The 27358-nt window shown below is 42.1% G+C and overlaps 3 protein-coding genes across 14 annotated transcripts in view; 1 reads left to right on the top strand and 2 right to left on the bottom strand.

Moving 5' to 3' along the window:
• Positions 1–5929, bottom strand: part of L2HGDH (L-2-hydroxyglutarate dehydrogenase) — a 73447-nt gene extending 67518 nt beyond the window's left edge. Inside the window, exon 1 of the mRNA XM_032179212.2 lies at positions 5736–5929. Coding sequence (XP_032035103.1) covers positions 5736–5875 — 140 coding nt within the window. The 5' untranslated portion in view covers positions 5876–5929. The remainder of the gene's footprint in view (positions 1–5735) is intronic.
• A 70-nt stretch (positions 5930–5999) lies between these two features.
• DMAC2L (distal membrane arm assembly component 2 like) lies at positions 6000–19805 on the top strand. Of its 12 annotated transcripts, XM_058429937.1 has the most exons (7): positions 6706–6795; positions 8325–8360; positions 14638–14894; positions 15001–15112; positions 16062–16270; positions 17491–17662; positions 19172–19805. In XM_058429937.1, the coding sequence occupies exons 4-7, from the start codon at positions 15006–15008 to the stop codon at positions 19284–19286; spliced, it is 603 nt and encodes a 200-aa protein (XP_058285920.1). In that variant the 5' UTR covers positions 6706–6795; positions 8325–8360; positions 14638–14894; positions 15001–15005; the 3' UTR covers positions 19287–19805. The 12 variants fall into 12 exon arrangements, with proteins under 12 accessions (XP_032035118.1, XP_032035116.1, XP_032035126.1 ...); XM_032179228.2 differs by lacking the exons at positions 6706–6795; positions 8325–8360 and adding an exon at positions 6054–6108; XM_032179231.2 differs by lacking the exons at positions 6706–6795; positions 14638–14894 and adding an exon at positions 6054–6108.
• A 3286-nt stretch (positions 19806–23091) lies between these two features.
• Positions 23092–27358, bottom strand: part of CDKL1 (cyclin dependent kinase like 1) — a 73647-nt gene continuing 69380 nt past the window's right edge. Inside the window, exons 9-10 of the mRNA XM_058429933.1 lie at positions 25812–25982; positions 23092–23729 (exon numbers count right to left, since the gene is read on the bottom strand). Of these exons, the coding sequence (XP_058285916.1) occupies positions 23622–23729; positions 25812–25982 (279 nt within the window). The 3' untranslated portion in view covers positions 23092–23621. The remainder of the gene's footprint in view (positions 23730–25811; positions 25983–27358) is intronic.

Genomic DNA, 27358 nt, shown 5'->3' with positions numbered 1-27358 from the left:
GCGCCTCTGCCCGGCCGCCCCGTCTGGGACGTGAGGAGCGCCTCTGCGCGGCCGCCCCGTCTGGGACGTGAGGAGCGCCTCTGCCCGGCCGCCCCGTCTGGGACGTGAGGAGCGCCTCTGCCCGGCCGCCCCGTCTGGGAAGTGAGGAGCGCCTCTGCCCGGCCGCCCCTTCTGGGATGTGAGGTGTGCCTCTGCCCGGCTGCCCTGTCTGGGAAGTGAGAAGCGCCTCTGCCCGGCCACCCATCATCTGGGATGTGAGGAGCGCCTCTGCCCGGCCGCCCTGTCCGGGAAGTGAGGAGCCCCTCTGCCCAGCCGCCACCCCGTCTAGGAAGTGAGAAGCGTCTCTGCCCGGCCGCCCCGTCTGGGAAGTGAGGAGCACCTCTGCCTGGCCGCCCCGTCTGGGATGTGGGGAGCGCCTCTGCCCAGCCACCCGTCTGGGAGGTCTACCACAGAGGCCAGAAGCAATGTGGGGGCTGGACGTGGTGGCTCATGCCTGTAGTCCCAGTACTCTGGGAGGCCGAGGCGGGTTGATCACTTGAGGCTAGGAGTTCGAGACCAGCCTGGCCAACATGGTGAAACATGAAAAATACAACAGACAAACCAACCAACCAACCAAGCGACAACAAAACAGGTCTACCCTGGAGTCATACTCTAATTTTTTCTATTTTCCTCCCTTTCTGATCCTTTATCCCACTTTCTTTATCTTCCTCTTCCTTCTCCTTCTTCTTTGTCAAATAGAGGATTGAGTTATTATCATTGATCCATACAAAGTCCCTCTCTCATTTATTTTCTTTAATTCCCACCCCCTATTTCTATTCCCCATCTTCCCATGTGCAACCTTCCTAATATGTTTGATATACATCTTTTTGTTTGTACTTTTAAAAAAATTAAAAAACAAAACAAAACAACAACAACAAAAAAAAAGAATTACAGAAGAATAACTATTAAGATAGGCTTTTTATTTTTCAAAACCTCTATAATTTTCCACTAAGGTAAGTGTTCAAAACATTTACAAATACTTAAGATATTTGTATGTGTATTACTTAATCATATTTCAATACCCACAGGGGATTGGTTTCAGGACTCCCATGGATACCAAAATCCACATACATATGTTCAAGTCTTGTATATGAAATGGCACAGTATTTGCATATAATCTACACACATTCTCCAATATACTTTAAGTCATCTCTGGATCACTTACAGTACATAATACCATGTAAATGCTATGTGAATAGTTGTTGTACTGTATTTTAAATTCTGTGTTATTGCCGGGCACGGTGGCTCACGCCTGTAATCCCAGCACTTTGGGAGGCCGAGACGGGCAGATCACGAGGTCAGGAGATCGAGACCATCCTGGCTAACACGGTGAAACCCCGTCTCTACTAAAAATACAAAAAATTAGCTGGGTGCGGTGGCAGGTGCCTGTAGTCCCAGCTACTCGGGAGGCTGAGGCAGGAGAATGGCGTGAACCTGGGAAGCGGAGCTTGCAGTGAGCCGAGATAGCGCCACTGCACTCCAGCCTGGGTGACAGAGCGAGACTGTGTCTCAAAAAAAAAAAAAAAATCTGTGTTATTTTTTACTGTTTTTTTCCAAATATTTTGATCCATAGTTGGTTGAATCTGCAGATGCAGAACCCACAAAAACAAGGACTGACTGTTTTGACTGACTGGTTTTTTTTTTTTTTTTTGGTTTTTTTGTTTGTTTGTTTGTTTGTTTTGGTGAGACGGAGTCTGGCTCTGTCGCCAGGCTGGAGTGCAGTGGCATAATCTCAGCTCACTGCAACCTCCAGTTCCCAGGTTCAAGCGATTCTCCTGCCTCAGCCTCCCAAGTAGCTGGGACTACAGGTGCGTGCCACCACGCCCAGCTAATTTTTGTAATTTTAGTAGAGACGGGGTTTCACCATGTTGGCCAGGATGGTCTCGATCTCTTGACCTCGTGATCGGCCCGCCTCAGCCTCCCAAAGTGCTGGGATTACAGGCGTGAACCACTGCGCCCAGCTGTATTTTTTTAATTTATCAAGTTGATATCTGTATCAATTACATTGCAGTGTGTGTATAAGGGAGACATCTTTCATACTGTTTTTCTTTCTTACTTTCAAGTTCAACTATGATGCTATGGTTTTGCCTTCAAGCCTCACTTTTCTGTAAAAGGTAGCATAACCTTGGCCCTTACAGGGGTGGTCTTGACTTACATAATAATGTTTCTCATCCTTGCTGCCTTTTGTTTTTTTGGGGGGGTTTTTTTGTTTTTGTTTTTTGGGTTTTTTTTTTTTTTTAGATGGAGACTAGTGATTAAATATTGATGTTCTAAAAGCTGACTCTGGCTGCTGCGTGTTGGAGACTAGTGATTAAATGTTGATGTTCTAAAAGCTGACTCTGGCTGCTGCATGTTGGTGGATGGGGGGGGGTAGAGTGGGACACCAGTAATAGTGATTGTGATTTGTTGTGGGGCATGTAGACAGTTATTTTGGGAAGCTTTTCTTAAGGAAAGAAAAGCAGGGCTGGTGAAAGTTTTGTTTATACTGAAAATGTTTTTTAAAAAAAATTTTGTAGTCAGGGTCTCACTCTATTGCCAGGGCTAGAGTGTAGCAGCATGATCTCAGCTCACTGCAACCTCCCACTCCCAGGTTCAAGCGATTCTACTGCCTCAGCCTCCCTAGTAGCTGATATTATAGGCGAACACCACCACGCTGGGCTAGTTTTTGTATTTTTACTAGAGACGAGGTTTCACCATGTTGGCCAGGCTGGTCTCAAACTCCTGACCTCAGGTGATCCACCCGCCTCAGCCTCCCAAAATGCTGGGAATACAGGCGTGAGCCACTGCGCCTGGCCCCTTGCTGCCTTTTGATAATTATAACACAAAAGCTTTGGGGAAGGTAGACCTTCCACTTAGAATTATTACCTTGGTACAGATTCCCAGCCAAGATATTGTCTTTGTAGATTTTATTACAACCATCAATAAACTATTATTTTCAAACATAAAACTATCACACTGAATATGCTTTTTCCAACTACATGTGCCACCCTTCACTCCCCCTCCTCAAATCTGAAGAATCACTGTTTTATCCAGTGACACAAAATCATTGAAATATGTTTCACAAACTAAAGCACAAATCTCCAAGCATCCACTATGGAGAAAGATGAACAGAACAACAGTCATAGATGAATACTGGAGGACAGTTGCAGGCCAAGCTAACCCCCGAGGCTGAAAGGGACATCTTTCTCTACAACTCACTTAATCTCAACACCAATGGTTTAACAGATAATTTTCTTAAGCTTTTTATGGAAAAGTTCATACCTACACAAAGTTAGACAAAATAGTTCAATGAAGCCCCACCTCAGCCTCCCAAAGTGCTGGGATTATAGGCATGAGCCAGCATGCCTGGCCACATTTTCGTATCTTAATTGAGGTGGTAGTTACACAAATTAATACATATGATTAAACTGCATAGAACTACACACACACAGACACACACACACACACACACACACACACGAATACATGTAAAACTGATGAAAGCTGAACAATGCTCATGGATTTTGCCAATATAAATTTCCTGGTTTTGATATTGTACTATAGTTATATAAGATGTTTCCATTGGGGTAAATGGGGTGAAGGGTATACATGGGATCTCTTTGCACTGTTTATTTATTTTTATTTTTTATTTTGTAGAGATGGGATCTTATATTTTGCCCAAGCTGGTCTCAAACTCCTGGGCTCAAGTGACCCTCCTGCCTCAGCCTCCCAAAGCACTGGGATTACAGGCCTGAGTCACCATGCTTGGCCTGTACTATTTTTGCAACTTCCAATGAATCTATATTTCAAAATAAAAGTATAGGCCAGGCACGGTGACTCACACCTGTAATCTCAGCACTTTGCGGGGCTGAAGAGGGAGGTTCACTTGAGGCCAGGGGTTCGAGACCAGCCTGGGTGACGTCTCTACAAAAAAAATAGGAAATAATTAGCTGCCTGTGGTCCCAGCTCCTGGAGGGCAGGAAGCATTGGGGAGGGGAGCTGAGGAGGGAGGATCGCTCCACCCAAGAGGGTGGAGGCTGCAGTGAGCTATGATTGTGCCACTGCACTCCAGCCTTGGCAACAGAGTGAGACCCTGACTCCACAAATTTTTTTAAAAAAATTTTTAAAAAACATTTTAAGTATAAACAAAACTTTCACTAGCCCTACTTTTCTTCCCTTAAGAAAAGCTTCCCAAAAGAACTGTCCACATGCCCCGTAACAAATTACAATCGCTATTACTGGTATCCCACTCTACTCCCCCCATCCACCAACACGCAGCAGCCAGAGCCAGAGTCAACTTTTAGAACATCAACATTTAATCATTAGCCTCTTCTTTTTTTCTTTTTTCTTTTTTTTTTTTTTTGCGAGACAGAGTCTCACTGTGTTGCCCAGGCTGGAGTGCAATGGCGCGATATCGGCTTACTGCAACCTCCGCCTCCCAGGTTCAAGCGATTCTCCTGTCTAAGGCTCCGGAGTAGTTGGGATTACAGGCGCCCACCACCACGCCAGGCTAATTTTTCTGTATTTTTAGTAGAGATGGGGTTTCGCCATGTTGGTTAGGCTGGTCTTGAACTTCTGACCTCAGGCGATCCGCCCGCCTCGGCCTCCTAAAGCGTAGCCTCTTTTTTTGTTTGTTTTAGACGGAGTCTGGCTCTGTCGCCCAGGCTGGAGTGCAGCGGCGCAATCTCGGCTCACTGCAAGCTCCGCCTCCCGGGTTCACGCCATTCTCCTGCCTCAGCCTCCCGAGTAGCTGGGACTACAGGCGCCCGCCACTACGCTCGGCTAATTTTTTGTATTTTTAGTAGAGACGGGGTTTCACTGTGTTAGCCAGGATGATCTCGATCTCCTGACCTCGTGATCCGCCCGCCTCGGCCTCCCAAAGTGCTGGGATTACAGGCGTGAGCCACCGCGCCCGGCCAAGCGTAGCCTCTTCTTAAAACCCTTTTAAATAGCTTCCCGTGGCTCTTAGAATAAAAGTCAACGTGTGGTTAAAATAAAAACCTTGCTGTGATGCAGTCCTTCCCCCGGGTCATTCCACACCATGTTTTCCACTAAGCTTCAGTCACACTCATATGGCCCACCTTCCAGTCGTCAAAATAGCCAAAACCTCTCCAAGCCTTACAGCCTTCACACAAACTGTTTCTTCTACAGAGGGCAGAGAAAGACAGTGGTTTCGAATGTGACGTCCAAACTATAAATCACAGGACAATGAATTCTGCGGGCTTTGATTAGCATAAGAGCTGCTTCCGACGGGGGCAACTCTATGCGGGGTGTGCCAGGAACTGATTAAAGACTATATTCAGATCTTCCAAGCAACGCCAAAGACTCCAGCTAATAAACAGCATATTTGCTTATACTGTGTGCTAGGTCCTTTTATCCTTCAAATGACCACCTACAGGAGAGACTAAGGTCCCATTCACAACTGAGCCTTTAAGGAGGTTAAGTAACTAGCCCAGAGTTCAACAGAAAGTGGACGGGTTGTTCAAAGCCAGAGCTACTCCTGACCTCTACTCCATACACTGCCTTTCCTCCGGGCCGTAAATACAACGAATGAACCTGCAGGTTGGTAGCTCCTGGGATCCGAGGTTGGAGTGCTACAGGACCCCAACCTGCTCTCACCCCGGGACAGGGAAATAGGAACGGGGCACAGGTCCACCACCAGGTGCCTCCGCGAGAGGCAGTAGCGCAGGCGGCGGGGAGGACCAGCGGCCACTCACCTGGTGCTGGCGCTGCGGCTACCTCCACACAGCGGTCTGGGCCTCCCAGACGCCGACCCGCACGCCCCAGGGAAGCCCCCGGCGAAACCCCCGCGGGCCCGTCCGCAGGCACCAACCAAATAACGCAGCGCTGGCACCATCCCCTACGCACGCTCCCCTCCCTCAGCGCTCAGAAGCCGCCACCTGACAGTCCACGGCCGAGGACCTGCGCCCTTTAGCCCCGCCCCTCAGGCGGGGGCCAATGAAGTGCGCGCCTTCGCCCCATGTGGGAGAGGCTGCGGTGGCCAATAGGCGCGCGCGTCGGAGGGCGAAGGGTAGGCCAGGGTGCCGCAGACGGGGGACGCTGGCTCGCTCCCTCCCTCCCTCCGACGCCGTGAGTAGAAAAGCTAGGCCCCGAGCCGGGCGGGACTAGGGTGGTGGTTGTGTTCCGCCCTCGCCCGTCGCCAACGCTGGGCTTACTGAAAACCTGGCCCTTTAGGTCGCGCGTCTTCGAGCTTCACCGCCATACAGACATGGGGCCGTGGGAGAAACTCCGGGCGGGATTACGGTGAAAATTCTTGTTTGGGCGGGCCCAGGGGCTTCTTTCTCTGGGCTCGGCTTCGGCCCCGCCCTCGCCCCGCCCCCGTCTCGTCCTCGCCCCGCCCCCGCTCCCGCCCCGTCCTCGCTAGGCCCCGCACGCGGCCTGCGGTAGGCGGAGGGCCTGGGCACCCACCGTCTCCATCCCGGCCCCAGCCGAGTGGAGCGTCCACTAGAACGGCGCTCCCTGTCCGGCCCTAGTCCTCGCTCCTCACGGAGGTTCTTTGTCACAGCGAAGAGTGACAGCCCACAGTCTTCTGGACTTCTTTTATGGGGCTCCTGGCGGTGCTATTCATTCAGTCATTGATTCGTCTTGTAAATATCGAGCGCCTGCTCTGTACTGGACCCGGCACTGGGTACCGGAAGAACCAGACAGCTCGGTTTTTGCCACCATTTATCAGTCTGTGTCCTTTTCTTGAGTACTGAACCGAGATACAGTTTTAAATGTGCTGTGCGGTCTCTGAGCAGCGACTCACCTGTGCAGGTCACTTCACCTGATTCCCTTTCTGTAAAAATGAGGGCGATGGGCTGTGTAATCTCTAAAGGACCTTCTAACTCTTTAAAATTATGTGATTCACTATCACCGTGCCAGTGTTACTAACACCCATTCTGTATGCTTGATGGCAGTTTTTAATTTTTAGAGTTAGGACAGCTGAACATAACGAATAGAATTATACTTTATTACCAAAAGGACTTCGTGTGCCTCTTAGAATCTTGGTTCCAGTCTTTGGTCAGGTAGCTCCAGGAAATCACTTCACCTCTTTGCCTCAGACCCTCCTCTGTGAACTACGAATGATAGCAATGTCTCCCTAATCTTAGGGCAGTTGAGCGGATAAGGTCATCAGGTGTTTAGCACAGTGAAGCATTTGCTACGTGATGGCATTTATTATGGTTAAAGGGTTTTACCACCAGAACAGTGGTACATGGTTTGCTTTATTTGTTAAAACAATGTAGAATATTGCCTGCTTGTTCCATCACAGATGAAAAAAAGAGATGGTTATTCAACTTTGTGAGGTAATTGTGGATTCCCATGCAATTGTAAGAATAGAGATTCTGTGTACCCTTTACCCAGTCTTCCCAGTGGTAGCATCTTGCAAAACTAGTACCATATCACAACCAGGTAATTGACATTCACACAATCCATTGATCTCATTCAGATTCCTCATTTTGTATTGGTGTTCTCTGTGTATATTTAGTTCTACATGGTTATCAGGTGTGTAGATTCTTGTATCCACCACCACAGTCAAGGTACAGCCCAGGTCCATCACCACAAGGGTCCCTCCAGTTGCCCTTTTATAACCACAACTTACCTTTGCAGCCCCACCCAATCTATTCTCTGTTTCTAAAATTTTGTTATATCAAGAATGTTATGTAAATGTAATTATTGTAATTATAGAGTATGTAACTTTTACTGACTCTTTTTCATTCAGCATAATCCCTTGAGATACATCCAAACTGTTACATGTATCAGTAGTTCCTTCCTTTTTATTACTGAGTGGCATTCCATAATATAGATGTACTGCAGTATTGATATGGTTTGGCTGTGTCCCCACCCAAATCTCATCTTGAATTGTAACTCACAATTCCCATGTGTTGTGGGAGGAACCGGGTGGGAGGTGATTGAATTATGGAGGCAGGTCCTTCCTGTGCTGTTCTCCAGATAGTGAATGAGCCTCACAAGATCTGATGGTTTTAAAAATGGGAGGTTTCCCTGCACAAGTTCTTTCTTTGCATGCTGCCATCCATGTAAGATGTGACTTGCTCCTCCTTGCCTTCCACCATGATTGTGAGGCCTCCCCAGCCATGTGGAACTGTAAGTCCATTAAACCTCTTTTTCTTCTCGGTCTCGGGTATGTCTTTATCAGCAGCGTGAAAATGGACTAATACAAGTATATTCAACTGTTCACTCATTGAAGGACATTTGAGTTGTTTCTAGTTTTTAGCTATTGTAAATCAAGCAGCTGTGAACATGAGTGTATGGCCTTTTGTGTGAACCTGTTTTTGTTTCTCTAGGATAAGTGCCCAAGAGTACAATTGCTGGGTCATATGGTAAGTGCATGTTTATTTTTTATTTTTATTTTTGAGACAGGGTCATGCTCTGTTGCCCAGGCTGGGGTGCAGTGGTGCAATCTCAACTCACTGCGGCCTCTGCCTCCTGGTCTCAAGCAATTCTCCTGCCTCAGCCTCCTGAGTAGCTGGGACTACAGGCACATGCCACCACGCCCGGCAAACTTTCATATTTTTAGTAGAGATGCGGTTTCGCCATGTTGGCTGGGCTGGTCTTGAACTCCTGACCTCAAGTGATCCGCCTGCCTCAGCCTCCCAAAGTGTTGGGATTACAGGCATGAGCCACCTCACCCAGCCTATTGTGTCATTCTTTTTTATTTATTTGCTTATTTATTTTTTTGAGACAGAGTCTCACTCTGTTGCCCAGGCTGGAGTGCAGTGGCACGATCTCAGCTCACTGCAAGCTCTGCCTCCTGGGTTCATGCCATTCTCCTGCTTCAGCCTCCTGAGTAGCTGGGACTACAGGCGCCCGCCACCATGCCCGGCTAATTTTTTTGTATTTTTAGTAGAGACAGGGTTTCACTGTGTTAGCCAGGATGGTCTCGATCTCCTGGCCTTGTGATCCACCTGCCTTGGCCTCCCAAAGTGCTGGGATTACAGGCATGAGCCACTGTGCCCGGCCTATTATATCATTCTTATGCCTTTGCATCCTCATAGCTTAGCTCCCACTTTTGAGTAAGAACATACGATGTTTGGTTTTCCATTCCTGAGTTACTTCACTTAGAATAATAAACTCCAGGCCAGGCGCGGTGGCTTACGCCTGTAATCCCAGCACTTTGGGAGGCCAAGGCAGGTGGATCACGAGGTCAGGAGATTGAGACCATCTTGGTCAACGTGGTGAAACCCCATCTCTACTAAAATACAAAAAATTAGCCAGGCATGGTAGCACGTGTCTGTAATCCCAGCTACTTGGGAGGCTGAGGCAGGGGAATCACTTGAACCCAGGAGGCAGAGGTTGCAGTGAGCTGAGATTGCGTCACTGCACTCCAGCCTGGTGACAGAGCAAGATTCTGTTTCACAAAAAAAAGAATAATAAATTCCAATCCTATTCAGGTTGCTGCAAATGCCATTAATTCATTCCTTTTTATGGCTGACTAGTATTCCATCACATATATATACCACAGCTTCTTTATCCACTCATTGATTGATGGGCATTTGGGTTGGTTCCACATTTTTGCAATTGCAAATTGTGCTGCTGTAAACATGTGTGTGCAAGTATCTTTTCTGTATAATGACTTCCTTTCCTCTGGGTAGCTACCCAGTAGTGGAATTGCTGGATCAAATGGTAGTTCTAATTTTAGTTATTTAAGGAATCTCCACACTGTTTTCCATAGTGGTTGTACTAGTTTACATTCCCACCAGCAGTGTAGAAGTGTTCCCTTTTCACCATATCCACGCCAACATCTTTTTTTTTTTTTTTTTTTTGTTTTTATTATGGCCATTCTTGCAGGTATAAGGTGGTATCACATTGTGGTTTTGATTTGCATTTTCCTGATCATTAGTGATGTTGAGCATTTTTTCATATGTTTGTTGGCCATTCATATATATTCTTTTGAGAATTGTCTTCATGTCCTTAGCCCACTTTTTGATAGGATTGTTTCTTGCTAATTTGAGTTCATTGTAGATTCTAGACATTATTAGTCTTCTGTCAGATGTATAGATTGCGAAGATTTTCTCCCACACTGTGGGTTGTCTGTTTACTCTGCTGACTGTTCCTTTTGCCACTCAAAAGCTCTTTAGTTTAATTAAGTCCCAACTATTTATCTTTGTTTTTATTGCATTTGCTTTTGGGTTCTTGGTCATGAAACCCTTACCTAAGCCAATGTCTAGAAGGGTTTTTCTGATGTTATCTTCTAGAATTTTTATAGTTTCAGGTCTTAGATTTAAGTCCCTGATCCATCTTGCGTTGATTTTTGTATAAGGTGAGAGATGAGGATCCAGTTTCATTCTCCTACATGTGGCTTGCCAATTATCCCAGTACCATGTGTTGAATAGGGTGTCCTTTCCCCACTTTATATGTTTGTTTGTTTGTTTTGTTGAAGATCAGTTGGCTATAAGTATTTGGGTTTCTTTCTAGGTTCTCTGTTCTGTTCCATTGTTGTATGTGCCTATTTTTATACCAGTACCATGCTGTTTTGGTGACTGTGGCCTTATAGTATAGTTTGAAATCAGGTAATGTCATACCTCCAGATTTATCTTGTTGCTTAGTGTTGCTTTGGCTATGTGGGCTCTTTTTTGGTTCCATATGAATTTTAGGATTGTTTTTTCTAGTTCTCTGAAGAATGATGGTATTTTTATGGGAATTGTATTGATGGGAAGACTAATATCCAGAATCTGCAATGAACTCGAAGCAATTTGTAGACTGCTTTTGGCAGTATGATCATTTTCACAATATTGACTCTACCCATCCATGAGCATGCGATGTGTTTCCATTCGTTTGTGTCGTCTATTATTTCTTTCAGCAGTGTTTTGTAGTTTTCCTTTTAGAGGTCTTTCACCTCCTTGGTTAGCCATATTCCTAAGTATTTATTTTTTTTTGCAGCTATTATAAAAGGGGTTGAGTTCTTGATTTGATTCTCAGCTTGGTCACCGTTGGTGTATAGGAAAGGTACTAATTTTGTATCCTGAAACTTTGCTGAATTCATTTATTGGTTCTAGAAGCTTTTTGGAGGAGTCTTTAGGGTTTTCTAGGTATACAATCATATCATTAGCAAATAGCAACAGTTTCACTGCCTCTTTACCGGTTTGGATGCCTTTTATTTCTTTCTTTTGTCTGATTGCTCTGGCTAGGACTTCCCAGTACTATGTTGAATAGAAGTGATGAGAGTGGGGCTGGGTGCGGTGGCTCACGCCTGTAATCCCAGCACTTTGGGAGGCCAAGGTGGGTGAATCACCTGAGGTCAGGAGTTCAAGACCAGCCTGGCCAACATGGTGAAACCCCGTCTCTACTAAAAATACAAAAAATTAGCCAGATGTGGTGGTGGGCGCCTGTAATCCCAGCTACTCGGAAGGCTGAGGCAGGACAATTGCTTGAACCCAGGAGGCAGAGGTTGCAGTGAGCTGAGGTCATGTTTAAACTTTCCCTGTTCATATTATGTTGGCTGTGGGTTTGTCATAGTTGGCTTTTATTACTTTGAGGTATGTCCCTTGTATGCCAATTTTGCGGAGGGTTTTAATCACAAAGGGATGCTGAATTTTGTCAAAGCTTTTTCTGCATCTATTGAGATGATCATGTGATTTTTGTTTTTAATTGTGTTTATGTGGCATATAACACTTATTGACTTGTGTATGTGAAGCCATTTGTGCATCCCTGGTATGAAACTTAATCATGGTGGATTATCTATGGCAGCAGTAATTTAGTAATGGTTATTTTCTAATTTGCGTTTAACTGGTTTCTTTTAATTTATTAGAGCTAGATTCACTAACTTACCACTAGAGGTCTCCTCTTTCCCTATAGAAAGCGTTCCCAAAGGCAACTTTTGGACTCAAGTAGGAATAATTTGCAAAATCATTAGCAAAGTTGCAGTTGAAATGTAAAAACCTATCAATTTTTGTTACCTCTGTTGCCAAATATAAATTTAATTTTTATGTTTAAAACATTAAATCTAATATCTTGTGTTTTTAGAGATTACAGCTGAAGTAAATTTGGCCTTTCATTTAAGCTAAATTATAAGATGGGCCAAAATGAATCAAGCAAAAGTATTCAGTTTTCAAAGACCACTCTAATTCACCTGCTTAATAACAGTTTAACTGGTTTTACCTTTCTCCATGGAAACATGTCAACCATTGAAGACTATTAATAAACAAATATTTATTAAACTTTTGCATTATGCTGAGAAAAATGGAAATGAATAAGATGCCATCCTTGTTCTTTCTTTTACTTTGCATACTCTTTTTTCATTCTAACTGGAATTTTTTTTTTTTTTTTTTTTTTTTTGCATATTCTGCTTCTGCTTCTAGACTAACTGAAAACTCTTAATCATTAAGACCCATTTCAAAAGACACCTCTAGTGTGAAGCCTTCTTCTCACTCCCTTCTCTGGGTTCTCATGGCATTTGTTCACACCTCTATTATCCAACTACGTTGGGTGTTATTTATCTCTTTATATGTTATCTGTCTTTATTAAATTTTACGTTCTATGAGGTCAGGAACCTTGTCTTTCTGTGTGTCTCTTTCTCCTTTGTTCTTGTTTTTGTTTTGTCTTACCATTGTTGCCTTTGCACTAAGTATAGCAGACATTCAATAAACATTTTTTGAGTGAATGAATGAATGGACATGGCATTTGAGTAAGGTCTTGAGGTTGGGTGGGATTTCCACAGATTGATGGTGATGGGGGAGGAAGGCTAAGAGAAAACAGCCTGAGTAGAAGCTAGGAAAGCCCATATTTGTAAATAAGATTGACAACTAATAGAGTTATTCGAGGTGGGCACAGGCAGAGAGAGCTTTAACAAAAAGCTGGAAAGGGTTGAGAACATGATAAGAGGTAGTGGAGCAGAGGCTTGCCGTAACGAAGACGGCTATGGCGGAAAAGGGATGAAAAGGGTAGTTGGTTCTGTCTTCAGTTCACATCTCTCACTGTCCCACGGCCTCAGCATCCTCAATCACTTCCTCAGGACCCTGGGCTGGTAGAGAACCGAGTTCAGGTTTCAACACTACCATTAATTAGTCATGAAATATTGAGCAAGTCCCTTTAAACACATGCATTTATTAATACCCCACCTTGTTTCAGAAAGGATTGAGAGTGTCAGGAAGTTACTTAATATCAGGGCTTCAGTTTCCTCACGTCTAAATGAGAGATTTCATCCAGGTGATCTAAATTCCTTACAGCTGTAACATTTTGTGACCTCTGATTCCAGTGATTTGTTGGTCGTCTGCGCTTAGAAATCTTGCTAACACTTAATATGTAGATTATGAAAAACTAAAAGAAAAAAATCTGAACCTATAACCCTGTTCTCCTGATGTGATTTCTTTTAATGGCATCGCCATCCTACTCCCAGTGACCCAGGGCCAAAACTTTGTGTCATTTTCAACTCCTCTAGCCCTTGCCCCTACATCTCACTTAACTGAGTCATATGGAACTAACTCTGTAATGTCATTCCCATCCTTCCCCAACTAGGCCCTTTCGTATGGCCTCACGTGATTGAAACCCTTGCTGACTGGCTGTCCCATTCTGTTGACCCTTAATCTTGATGCTGCTGAGTAAATTTCTTGAAGCACAACTGTAACAATACCAATGCTTTGTTCTATTTTATTTATTTATTTTTGAGATGGAGTCTCACTCTGTTGCCCAGGCTGGAGTGCAGTGTGGTGCAATCTCAGCTCACTGCAATCTCTGCCTCCCGGGTTCAAGCGATTCTCCTGCCTCAGCCTCCCGAGTAGCTGGGACTACAGGCGCGTGCCACCGTGCCTGGCTAGATTTTTTTTTTTTTTTGTATTTTTAGCAGAGACAGGGTTTCACCATGTTAGCCAGGATGGTCTCGATATCCTGACCTCGTGATCTGCCTGCCTCGGCCTCCCAAAGGCCAGTGCTTTGTTCAGAAACCTCGGTGACTCCCTGCTACCTACAGAATACAGTCCAAATTCCCTGGCTGAGCATGCAAAACACTTCATGACCTGACTGTGCAAGTTGCCTGCCTCTTCTCATGACTCACATGTGCTAGTGAAACTGAAAATAACATGCCTTAAATGTTCCTGCTTCAGCTAATAATCTGGCATAATTTTTCCTGGCACCTTTGCTGAAATCCTTTCTGTCCTTATTTTAACTCTTGAGGCATTTATCAAGTTCTGTCACTTATTTTAACTACTTGGTAACGTGTCTTAGCGACTCCATACTGCATTAAATTGTCAGAGGCTCAAAGCAAACACCATGTTTCATTTATCTTTGTCTCCCCATCCCCCCCTTCCCTGCCACACCCAGTCCCCTGCACACACCTAGCACATTACTAGGGAAACTTGAATTGAGGTAAATCAAATCGAAACCTACTCCAGGAATCACTTTCTCAAATTATGGTTATACATTTTGACAGCTGGAAATTATCTAAGCAAATCATCTCATTTTACAAATGAGAAAACCAGAGGTCAGAGAGGTGAAGTTACTTGCCCAGTCTTTCTCAGCTGCCCTTAAAACAGTTTTTTTGTTTACACTGCTCTGGTAACACCACTTGCAGCCTTGTCATAGGTAGATCTATTTTCATGTCTCCTCTTCTTTCCTGGATGCAAGCATCTTAACCTCGACACGTTGCTCTTTCGGTGATTTTAGTGTGTCATTTTTGATGCTGGAAATATAGATGGGGAATAGAGCCAGCTTCAGCAAATTCATAGCTACAGCGCCTGAATGGACACTAGATGGCAGTACGACAGACAGACTCCAATTGAGGTTTCAACAGTGGAACTTAACGTTCAAGCCGGAAGGAACCTTAGACACCATCCCGTCCAACCCCTCATTTTTTTGCAGCAAGCAAATAACCCCAAGAACAAGAAACAGGAGTGACTTGCTCAGTAATTGCTGAGTGGCAAGTGAGTCATCAGCTTTATCAGTACAAGAGCATTGACTCTGAAGTAAGTTGCTATATGTATGGGACTCTGATGACGATCTAATGTAAGTACTGTTTTGTGTGTCTAGATCAAATGATGCTGTTTGGAAAAATTTCCCAGCGGTTGTGTGGCGTAAAGAAACTCTCATGGTCATGTGACTCCAGATACTTCTGGGGCTGGTTGAATGCAGTGTTTAATAAGTAAGTTACTCTAAATAAAGTGAAGAAATGTGGAGATGGTTACAGCTAAATAAGTTCCCAATAGCTTGTTTGGCTATTTCTCATATTTCAAATGTTATTTTAACAATTTGTGCAGTGTGATCCTAATTTTGTTTACAAACAAACAAAACCCACACAAACATGGAAAAAACACCAGAAAAATAGATTACAAAATATTAATTGTGGCTGTTTGGGTTGCAGGATTTCAGTGATTTTTCTTACTTGTCCTTTTGATACATTTCAAGTTTTCTAAAATAAACATTTTATAATCAAAAAACTTATTAAATATAATTTTAAAGTATTTTATTTTTATGGCTTTTTAAAGGAATGTAGTTAACCTCTTGAATTCTATCAAAGTAACTCGGGTTTTCAAAAAAATTAGTGGGTGGCACACTTAGAAATATCATTTTGAAACTGTTGAAACTAACCTAATTACTTAATACAGCATTATGATCACTAGCTAGAGAAAAAAGCATATGTAGAAATTAATAAATATCACTTAATGAGATTAATTTGAACACAGATTCAGAATTATTTTCTCTTTAATCTTTTGTTATTAATACAAATTCTAACCAAGTATAGTCATTTGTAGAATAGTTACTAAGTATCTCTGGTGTCAAGCACTCTACTATATGTGAATCAATGAAAAGTTGTGTCTGATAAATTCATATAAAAAAAAAAAACAAAAATAATAATACGCCTTGACAGTGTTCACTTGGAAACAAAAACAAAACTAAAAAAGCAGATAGACTACAGTTTTTTTTTGTTTTTGTTTTTGTTTTTTTGCATGGATCTCACTAATACATTTACCTTCCTCCTCAGTCACTTGAAATGAAAATTTGTTGCGTTCTGTATTATTCATGTCAGTTAATATAGTTAACAAGCTAGTGATTATTGTAAAAGCAAACTGCTTTTTTTCTCTTGCCAACAGGGTGGATTATGATCGCATCAGGGATGTTGGCCCTGACAGGGCGGCATCCGAGTGGTTGCTGCGCTGTGGGGCCATGGTGCGCTACCATGGCCAGGAGAGGTGGCAGAAGGACTACAACCACCTTCCAACAGGCCCTCTGGACAAATACAAGATTCAGGCGATCGACGCCACTGACTCTTGTATCATGAGAATTGGATTTGACCACATGGGTAACTACCCTATCATTTTGCTAATAGAAAATGCAGATGATTTGCAGTGACCATTTTGTTGCAGTTGACTCACGATTATAGTCATAGGTATGTCCTTTTTGCCCATTTCAGTATAGTCAAGTTTGTTTCTTCCTGTGTTTGATATTTATTTTCAAATTAAATTGAGGTTACAGACACCTTCCTCTCCTTCCTCCTCTCACTAAGCTTGTTTCTGTATGTCTAGTCTTTGATTTATTGACTTAAAATCCAGGGCCTTGTTTATCAAACTATCTTTGTCAAACTTCTGTCATTGAGAAGCCCTCAATAATGCAGGAATAATTATATCCACACAGCTTCTGCTTACGTGGGCATTTTTTTTTCTTTCTTTTTTTTTTTTTTTTTAAAAAAAGTCTTGCTCTGTCGCCCAGGCTGGAGTGCAGTGGCACGATCTCGGCTCACTGCAAGCTCTGCCTCCTGGGTTCACACCATTCTCCTGCCTCAGCCTCCTGAGTAGCTGGGACTATAGGTGCCTGCCACCATGCCCGGCTAATTTTGTTTTTGTATTTTCAGTAGAGATGGGGTTTCACCACGTTAGCCAGGATGGTCTCGATCTCCTGACCTCATGATCTGCCTGCCTCGGCCTCCCAAAGTGCTGGGATTACAGGCGTGAGCCACCGCGCCCGGCCTCTTTTATTTATTTATTTTTTTGAGTCAGAGTCTCACTCTGTCGCCAAGGCTAGAGTGCAGTGGTGTGATCTTGGCTCACTGCAACCTCTACCTCCTGGGTTCAAGTGATTCTCCTGCCTCAGCCTCCCAAGTAGCTGGGACTACAGGCATGCACTACCACGCCAGGCTAATTTTTCTATTTTTAGTAGAGACAAGGTTTTGCTGTGTTGGCCAGGCTGGTCTTGAATTCCTGACCTCAGGTGATCCACTTGCCTCAGCCTCCCAAAGTGCTGGGATTACAGGTGTGAGCCACTGGGCCTGGCCCTATGTGGGCATTTCTTTCCTCCAGTGTGTGGGCATCTGACTGTGGAATGGTCCTGTCCATCAGCACAAACTCTATAGTGAATTCCTTATATGGTTAATAGGGTGAGCAGTCCTTCCAGTTTTCATGGGACTAAGAGGTTTCCCAGGACATAGGACTTTCAGTCCTAAAACCAAGTCAGTCCTGGGCAAACCAGGACAGGTTGTCATCTTAGTGGTAAAGCAGATTCTTAATCTGTACTTTTTCTCTCCAGAGGGCCTAGAACATGTTGAAAAAATAAGGCTGTGCAAGTGTCATTATATCGAGGATGACTGTTTGCTGAGACTTAGTCAACTTGAAAATTTACAAAAAACCATATTGGAAATGGAAATAATATCCTGTGGGAATATCACAGACAAAGGCATCATTGCTTTGCGTCATTTAAGGTAGATGATCAAAGCCAAAGTGGAAACTTGACAATGCTGTTAAGGTGAATAGTTAGAATTTAATTGACTGTGAGGGGTGGTGTCTTTTTTTAGTTCTGAAAAAGATAATTTTAAAAAATGACCTCATTTTCATCTGTAATACTTTAAAACAGCTAAAATGATCAACCTTAATACATTAATGTTTTATTGAATTTTTTTGTAGAGTATATTTTTAAAAATTAAATCTACATTAAGCACCTAGCATGGTGCCTGTCACAGTAAGCCCTCAGTAAGCATCAATGATTATGCTTTCTCTCCTTTTTTTTTTTTTTAAAGCAATTTCTCCTATGGTTTTGATATTTTCAAGACATTTGGTATATACCTATTAGCATTTTACCATGTAATTATTTTGCTTGAGGGGAAAAAAACCTTGAAATATTCACCTTTCTGTCTCTAGAGCCTAGAACACTGCCTGAAACTATAATAATCATCAAAAGCATGCATCCAATGGTTAGGAAAGCTGTTCTATATCCTCTTGTGCCACCAACCAGACTCATGCCATGGCCTGGAGCAAGTCACCTAATCCCAAATGCAAAAACAGATAATACTAGCAAGGAATGTTTAATTCTAAAATTTATAAGATTCTGAGTCTCATGAGCATGATGAAAAAAGAATAGAAGTTTTTTTTGTTTGTTTGTTTGTTTGTTTTTTTGAGACGGAGTCTTGCTTTTGTTGCCCAGGTTGGAGTGCAATGGCACGATCTTGGCTCACTACAACTTCCGCTTCCTGGGTTCAAGCGATTCTCCTGCCTCAGCCTCCTGAGTAGCTGGGATTACAGGCGCCCACCACCACGCCTGGCTAATTTTTGTATTTTCAGTAGAGATGGGGTTTCCCCATGTTGGCCAAGCTGGTCTCGAACTCCTGAACTCATGATCCGCCCGCCTCGGCCTCCCAAAGTGCTGGGATTACAGGCATGAGCCACCGTGCCCAGCCTAGAAGTTTGTTTAATCAAATCCCTATGTTAGAGATTTCAACATTCAAATTATGAATCTAATTAATGTAGTTCTGCTTTAATATATAATGGATCTGCCAGTAACCTCAGTATCACAGGGAGTTTAAGAAATTTTAAACATTAGGACCAAAAGTACTAGATTGTTCATCTCTTACATTACTTGAAGCTTCAAAGCTTCATCTTTTAATAGAAACTCTAGTATCTTTAAGAATTTTCCCAGTTTTTGCCCCTTTGGGGTTGAGATTCACATTTTATGTTTCACATGCAAAGGATATCTACATCATTATAAAAATATATTTTATTTAGAATGATTCAGCTAGAAATATTGACGTAACCCAAAGTCTGTGTTACTTCCTGGCATGAATTTCATCTCTAAGGCTACTGCTCTAAAAGTAATTTTGAAGGCATAGGGTGATATAGATTCATTTTCTACGTAATTTTCTTTCTTTAAGTCAGTAAATTGAGTTTATTTTTAATGCTCTTGGCCAAATTGAAGTGACTTTTTTCTTTATTTGCAGAAACCTCAAATATTTGTTGTTAAGTGATCTTCCTGGAGTAAGAGAAAAAGAAAATCTTGTCCAAGCCTTTAAGACAGCACTGCCTTCTCTGGAACTAAAATTACAATTGAAGTAAAATAATGTGTCTTATTTCAGTATAAAGGATCATTTGAAACTTGATTCTAAACATCAACTAATATTATATAGTCATCAGTAGAATTATAAGGATGCCATATCATGACATTTTAGAGGTGGAGAGTGCATCATATGTAGAAAATAAATATTCAGACGTGACTCACTAATGTTACTAAGTTGAAAGTGAGAATTTATGTACATTAATTCATTTTAAGAAAAGTGCAGCCGGGCGCGGTGGCTCATGCCTGTAATCCTAGCACTATGGGAGGCCAAAGCGGGCAGATCATCTGAGGTCAGGAGTTCAAGACCAACCATGGCCAACATGGTGAAACCCCATCTCTACTAAAAGACAAAATTAGCTGGATGTGGTGCACGCCTTTAATCCCAGCTACTCTGGAGGCTGAGGCAGGAGAATCACTTGACTTGGGAGGTGGAGGTTGCAGGGACCCGAGACTGTGCCACTGCACTCCAGCCTGGGTGACAGAGTGAGACTGTCTTCAAAAAAAAAGAAAAAGAAAAATGTAAACTAGGTAACATTTTAATTCTAATATATTCATTTAATATGTAAATCTGTAGATATCTCTTGATGTAGATATTTATTTAGAATCCTTTAAAGTTATTTGTACAACAGATGTTTTTAACAGTAATTTACATTTAACTTTAAAGTTAGTGAAGCATACTACCATAAATGCACAATTATGAAAAATTAGAAGCTAAATTACAGATTCATTGTTGGAGTCAATTTTGCAAAGTGGTCACTGGTTGTTGAAGCATGCATTGCTTCAACAGGATTTGCGTGCATTTCCCATGATCCTGCATTCTTGTGTTCTTGATAGCATACAGACTTTCTCAGAATCAACAGTTGCTGCTTAATTTGTCTATTTTGTAAGCTTAGGCTACTATTTTATTAAAACTGGACATAGATACTTGGCTGAATACAAATAGTTTTGCAGATTGCAATATAATAAAGGAAACAATAAAAACCAGTGGGCTATGCTTAGGTTTTTCTTAAAACCTAACATTGCTTTAGGCTGGGTGCCGTGGCTCATACCTGTAATCCCAGTGCTTTGGGAGGCTGAGGGGGGAGGATCACTTGAGACCAGGAGTTTGAGACCAATTTGGGCAACACAGCGAGACCCCATCTCTATAAAAAATTTTAAAAATTAGGCAGGCATGGTGGTGCATACGTGTAATCTCAGATACTTGGGAAGTTGAGGTGGTAGGATTGCTTGAGCTCAGGAGTTTGAGGCTGCAGTAAGCTATGATCATGGCCACTGCACACCAGCCTGGTAGCCTGGGTGAAAGAGGGAGACCCTGTCTCTTAAAACAAAACAAAACAAAAGGCTGGCCTGTAATCCCAGCACTTTTGAAGGCCAAGGCAGGCAGATCATTTGAGCCCAGGAGTTCAGGACGAGCCTGGGCAACATGGCAAAACCGTCTCTACCAAAAAAATTAAAAAATAAAAAATAAATAGCTGGGTGTAGTGGCACATGTCTGTAGTCCCAACTACTCAGGAGTCTGCGGTAGGAGGATCAGTTGAGCCCGGGAAGTTGAGGCTGCAGTGAGCCATGTTGGCACCACTGCACTCCAGCCTGGGCAACAGATTAAGACCCTGTCTCAAAAAAAAAAAGTCAAATAGATAAAACAGGTCTTCATTGTTACCTGTGAGAAATGGCCCTGATTCTATTACTCTTATATGCCAGCTTGTTTATAGATTTCTGTATGTTTGATTTGAAATTTTTTTTTTTTTTTTTTTTTTTAAGACAGACTCTCACTCTGTTGCCCAGGTTGGAGTGCAGTGGTGTGATCTCAGTTCACTGCAACCTCTGCCTCCCAGGTACAAGCAGTTCTCTGCCTCAGCCTCCCAGGTAGCTGGGATTACAGGCACCCACCACCACGCCCAGCTAATTTTTGTACTTTTAGTAGAGACAGGGTTTCACCATCTTGGCCAGACTGGTCTTGAACTCCTAACCTCAGGATCCACCCGCCTCGGCCTCCCAAAGTGCTGGGAGCCACCACGTCCAGCCTGGTTTGAACATTATTAAGCTGTTGAATATAAACTTGAAAATAATTTTCCAATAAACACTTTCTATGATACAGCTTTCAGGTAGAAAAATGAATTTTCGTTGTGTTTAACAACGTGTGTTTAACAGCTTATACAAATAACACATAGTATAAATGGTAATTGCCACTGTCATTTTAAAAATCAGAAAATAGTAAATAAAAGGATTTGGAAGAGTCTCATGTGATACAGTGGAGATTTCATACCGAATAAAAGCATTATAAATATGGTTAAATTGAACATAAGCATAAATTTAATGGAACTCATTAGAAAAAAAATAAGCCTTTTTTCTCAGGTTTGTTTCATTACTGTATGGTGAGACAACTGATTCACCACGATTTAGTCTAGAGCTACTTTTCTATTCTGAATAGTTTTTGGTAAAACTATTGGCTGAATTATTAGGCAGTTACAGTAATCTACCTTCGTCAAGTGCATTTTCTTGGGTTAAGGAAAAAAAAATTTTTTTTTAACTATTCATGGAAGCTGGATGTTCTTCCTTGTCATTTGAATCAAGGCTGTCTAACAGGAATTGAATAATTCAGGGACTAGCATTTAACCCATATCAGGTCTAAGCAAGAAATGACATACATTAGGAAGCCTTAGGATATCATTAAACTGCCTAGGGTAGTCAAAATTATTGACTAGACACCAGACCTCAGTGGATTACTTAAGTAAATGGGGTCAGATGTCATCATGAAGAAAATTAACAGGAAGAAAATGAGCGTACAGAAGAAATGTTTTGAAAATAGAGTGAAATACAACTTTGAAGACCATGGCTGAGAAGTGCTAGGAATAGTGGCAGCACATCAACCAGAAATGGTGTTGAGCTGTAAGAAACAGACGTCAGGCTTCATGTTGCCCTTGTGTCCAGGGGACAAGGATGAAAAAGCTTTTTGATTAAGAGCAGTAGACCAAATCAAAGCTAATTATGTCATTTTGGCCGGGTGCAGTGGCTCATGCCTGTAATGCCAGCACTTTGGAAGGCCAAGGCGCTCAGATCACATGAGCCCAGGAGTTCAAGACCAGCCTGGGGAACATGGCAAAACCCTGCCTCTACCAAAAAATACAAAAAAATTAGCCAGTATAGTGGCACATGCCTGTAGTCCCAGCTACTTGGGAGGCTGAGGTGGGAGGTTCGAGATATATATATATATATATATATATATATTTTCATCATTTTAAGTCTCACTGTGCAAAGCTATGAGTCCTCAATACTTTGGACTACTTAGTGTAATATATTAGTTGTTAGAATAGCATATATATATACACACACACACACATACAAACATAGTGCAAAAAGATGTTTCAGGGAAAACAGTTTACAACATAATGTCTTTCATGACTCAAGTAAAAGCTCACAAGTAATTTCTTCTGAAACCCAGATCACTGAATTACAGGTTTGCCTATAGATGTACCAGGTCAAAGCCTGTGCCAGAGAGAATGAAATACTAATTATTTTCAGGCTGACAGGTTCAGTTCCTGCAAAGCCTGTAGGTCTTGCTCTACCCTTTGACTGCCTTAATCAGCTGCCGAGCTTCATGCCATTGTTTACAAGGGGAACTGGGTGAATAAATGTAGAAAGATTACAGTAAATCCACCTTGCCTGCAAAAGTGACTAAGGTGTATCCTTTACTGATAAAGTAAGGATGAAATGTATAAACATATAATTAAATATATAAATTACCAAATTTTTGTGATAATTCGTATGCTTTTAAATATTTTGAACCTAAGTGTTACCCTCAAAACGTTTTAAAATATAAAAATCAAGAAATAGAGCAGGCAGGAAATAGGATTTTAAACATTTTGATTTCAAGAAATAGAACTATCTTAAATATGATGCTGAAACAATCTGAGAGGCAGGAGATAGGACTCAGGCAACAGAGATCCGAGGAAATATATATGGGCATTTTGTAGTCCATTTTTCTTGTGTGGCATGTGGTACAACTGAAGCATAAATCTTTTTGATATCATCTAGTTTTGCCAGAGGTATGGGACAGTTCATATTCTGTCCATAAGTTCGGCTACTTACATAAACTGAAATACAAGTGCAACTCCAAACAGGTTTTTTCTTTCTTTTGTGGACACCATCATCAAGCATGGAAGACTGGATCTGGAATTTCCCTTAATATCTTGCCAATTGGCCTCCCAGTTTCTTGCTTCTGTTTTCTCCTGGTGTGTTTTCAACATTGTAATTGTTTTCAATCAGCTGTGTAAGTTTTATTTTCTTCAAAGCATCTATTGATTCCTTTTTTAAAATCATGTCTCCTAGCTCCTTTAAATGTTTGGAAAACGGTAGTTAAGTTTCTTGGTATTACAGTAGTACTTCTTATTATCCAAAGCTGGAAGGATGCTGCTGCCAGTTAGCTGGGGTAGGTACTGCAACTAAAAATGCAAAACACAGAATTAGGTTCAAAACTGTGCTATGCATTTTTTTTCATTATTTAGAATATATCACAAAAAGGTAATTAAGCTTTTTAGTATAGAAATACTTTTTTTGCACACCATCCAGGACTTGAGAGAGGATTAAATCTTTCAATTTGGTCTTGGCTTTTCCTTTTAAATGTCTATATTAAAAAGGAAAAACATTCACATTAAAGAAGATTTAGAGAATATGAAAAGGGGAAAATCTACATGTTAACATTATTGGGAAGAAAACATAGATTTACAGGAGTTGAGAGCTTGCTGAGATCTTAGGGATCATTTAAGCCAATGCCTTGTCTTATAGCAGAGAAAACATAAACAGAGCACCTAGGCAATTTGCCTACTTACTCTCTTCCCTTAGTTAAAAAGGCAAATCAAGCATGGCACAGTGTACACTTGTAGTTCCAGCTACAAGGGAGGCGAGTGGGAGCATCCCTTGAGCCCAGGAGAGCAGCCTGGGCAACATAGCAAGACCCCCATCTCTAAAGAAAAAAGACAAAACTGCTTCCTTCAAGCTTCCTGAAAATGTTTGAATTTATTGTCAATGTCAAATGAAAGTCAGAACACACCTGTATTTTTTGTATTGCACTATATGTCCTCTGGTATCCCTAAAAAGGGAAATTTTTAGTACTTTTTAGAAAAAAATTTTTCAGCCATTGTCCTCAGAAAAGTACTTTTTAGTACTTTTACATCAGTTGATTCTTTCAGGATTTAAAAGCAGTACACCAGGCTGGGTGTGGTGGCTTATGCCTGTAATCCCAGCACTTTGGGAGGCCAAGGCGGAAAGATCACCTGAGGTCAGGAGTCGAGACCAGCCTGCCCACATGGCAAAACCCTGTCTCTACTAAAAATATAGAAATTAGTTGGGCATACTGGCACGTGCCTGTAATCCCAGCTAATGGGGAAGCTGAGGCAGGAGACTCACTTGAACCGGGGAGGCAGAGGTTGCAGTGAGCCAAGATCACACCACTGCACTCTAGCCTGAGCGACAGAGTGATACTTGGTCTCAAAAAAAAGCAATACACCAAAGAGTGGAGTTTCCCTATTTTTTCAAGTAGAAATGTTTCCATCAAAACCTTTTGCTCTTGAATACAAACTAATACTGAGATAAGGAATAATTCTGGCGTGGGGGTGGAGGAGTCTGTTTCTGGCCTGTTTTGCTACCTGGGTCACATATCATGGAGAATAAAATTAAAAAATTATTAATTTTGTAACTGTGATCTACATTAGGGCCCTGGAGTTCATGCTATATTTGTTCCTCATGGAACTTTTTCACCCTTTTCCCTCCTCCCAGCCTCACACACAACACCCTGGTACCATTCAGCATGCTGGGCAGTGGAAGCTGCAAAGGGAAAGACTAAGGCAAGATAATGTATAGCTTAAGGAGTACCTAGGTAGATCCGAGCTTACCCAGGATCAGTTGTGGTTCCAACTACAGTTCATTCTAAATTATTACAGCTTTTGGCTTATCACAAGATGCTTAATGTAAGGCCATTTTATACCAATCATCGGGATTCTTCACAGGCTCCCAGTGTGCAGTTTGGATGCTGTTCTCTGGTTAAATGTATTCAGCTGATACCACCAAAAGCACTCATCACTGTATTTGCCCTAGCCAACTCTGACAAAGGATCAGGGAGGAAAACAGCTCCTTTTTTGGACAAACCTGGAGTGTTGGTTTTAATACTGATGGTGTAGATGATGACACAGAACTGCCTGGGGAAAATCTGATTTCCAAAGCCAAAGAAGTCTGCTCAGCTGGACTCATCATACTCATGTACCTTGTTGAGACCTGTGCTCATGCAGGCCGGAAACCCTGGCCCCTGTGTGGCATCAGGAAGCAGCAGGACAAGGGCACCTTTAGGATTCAGGGAGAGGGGGCTTTAGGAGACAGATGTCCCTGGGGCCCTGGTTGATAGACCCTATGACCTGTCTCCTAGTGCTGGAATGAGGATGCTGAAGCTGAAAGCCACAACTGCCATCCTCAAGTCTAGATTCCAACTCTTTGTACCAGGTGGCAGGTAGGAGGTCATTTGAAATTATAACCTTGGATGTTTCTGTAAAGCAGTGGTGCTTTCGGCTCTTTCTTAGGGTCTTCCTTGTTGGTTTGTCATGTTCTTTTGCCAAATCCTCTATTTCTCTGATGTTTTCAAAATATGGGTGATGCAACAGCTGTTCACATGTCAGCCTTTCAGTAGGGTCCATGTGGAGACAGCCCTAAAAGAATAGAAAATTCCTTCTTACTTTTTAAAAATTGTATTAACTTATTAATGTCATTTTTTTCTTCCTTGAAAGATGAAACTCTTCAGTTGCAATAAGAACGGGGAAAAGGCAGGAAAACACTCCAGTCATGATTTTAGTTCCAGTCATACCTAAATGGCACTCACATATTAAATAAACAGTTTCTAGAAGTAGTAATGAAAAATCATTTTCTCCACCTTACTCTGTTCTTGAAGCAATTGGTACTCTGCCCTGGGAGAGTAAGATATAATTTTAGAGTTTACCTCAGTGGCCAAATGGGGTAATCCATTTAGCCAGTTTGGTCCCTTGCATGTACTTTGTAAAAACTAGTGTTTTTATTTTAAAAATGATATTTACACATGATAACAAATACAATTCATACAGCATACAGCAAAGTCTCCACCACTCTAGGTGTTCCATTCACCCTTCTAAAATCAGCTACTCTTTTTTTTTTTTTTTTTTTTTTTTGGTGTATCCCTCCAGAAATAGTTTATGCATTATAAGTATATATGATCATGTATATAAGGAGAGGCATAGTGTACATGCCTTTATAGTACATCATTCTTAACTATTTTTGTTGCAACTAAGTAGGCCATGGAGCTCATTCTTGGATAGATTAAATTTCACAACTACATACTCCAAGGAATTGACTCAATTTTTGTTGGTTATGTCAGAGGTGTTGAAACCAGAGCAACTCCATCTTGAATAGGGGCTGGGTAAAATAAGGCTGAGACCTACTGGGCTGCATTCCCAGGAGGTTTGGCATTGTTACTCACAGGATGAGATAGCAGGTCGGCACAAAATACAGGTCACAATGACCCTGATGATAAAACAGGAAGCAGTAAAGAGGCCGGCCAAAACCACAATGGCAATGAAAGTGACGTCTGGTTGTCCTCACTCCTCATTATACACTAATTATAATGTGTTAGCATGCTAAAAGACACTTTCACCAGCACCATGATGGTCTACAAATACCATAGCAATGCCCAGAAGTTACCCTAAATAGTCTAAAAAGGGGAGGAACCCTCAGTTCCAGAAAATCCCTGCCCCTCTCCTGGAAAACTCATGAATAATCCACCCCTTGTTTAGCATATAATCAAGAAATAACTGTAAGTATACTCAGTTGAGCAGCCTACAGCACTGCTGCCTATAGAGTAGCCATTCTTTTATTCCTTTACTTTCTTAATAAATTTGCTTCCACTTTACTCTGTGGACATGCCCTGAATTCTTTCTTGCACGAGGTCCAAGAACCCTCTCTTGGGGTCTGGATTGGGACCCCTTTCAGGTAACAGTTACATTATCATTTATATTAACTCATTATTTAATACATCAGTAAATAAATAATTTTTAAA

The sequence above is a fragment of the Hylobates moloch genome, unplaced genomic scaffold, assembly GCF_009828535.3.
Source record: "Hylobates moloch isolate HMO894 unplaced genomic scaffold, HMol_V3 SCAFFOLD_16, whole genome shotgun sequence".
NCBI classification, from domain to species: Eukaryota; Metazoa; Chordata; class Mammalia; order Primates; family Hylobatidae; genus Hylobates; species Hylobates moloch.
This window is presented reverse-complemented; position numbering and strand designations above follow the sequence as displayed.

What these genes read in the sequence shown, in the direction of transcription:
- DMAC2L (XM_058429934.1), top strand. Translation starts at nt 7,305, where the DNA reads ATGGTTATTCAACTTTGTGAGGTAATTGTGGATTCCCATGCAATTGTA. An exon ending in AATTGGATTTGACCACATGG is followed by an intron (nt 16,271 to 17,490) that starts GTAACTACCCTA and finishes TTTTCTCTCCAG; the next exon opens with AGGGCCTAGAACATGTTGAA. An exon ending in ATTGCTTTGCGTCATTTAAG is followed by an intron (nt 17,663 to 19,171) that starts GTAGATGATCAA and finishes CTTTATTTGCAG; the next exon opens with AAACCTCAAATATTTGTTGT.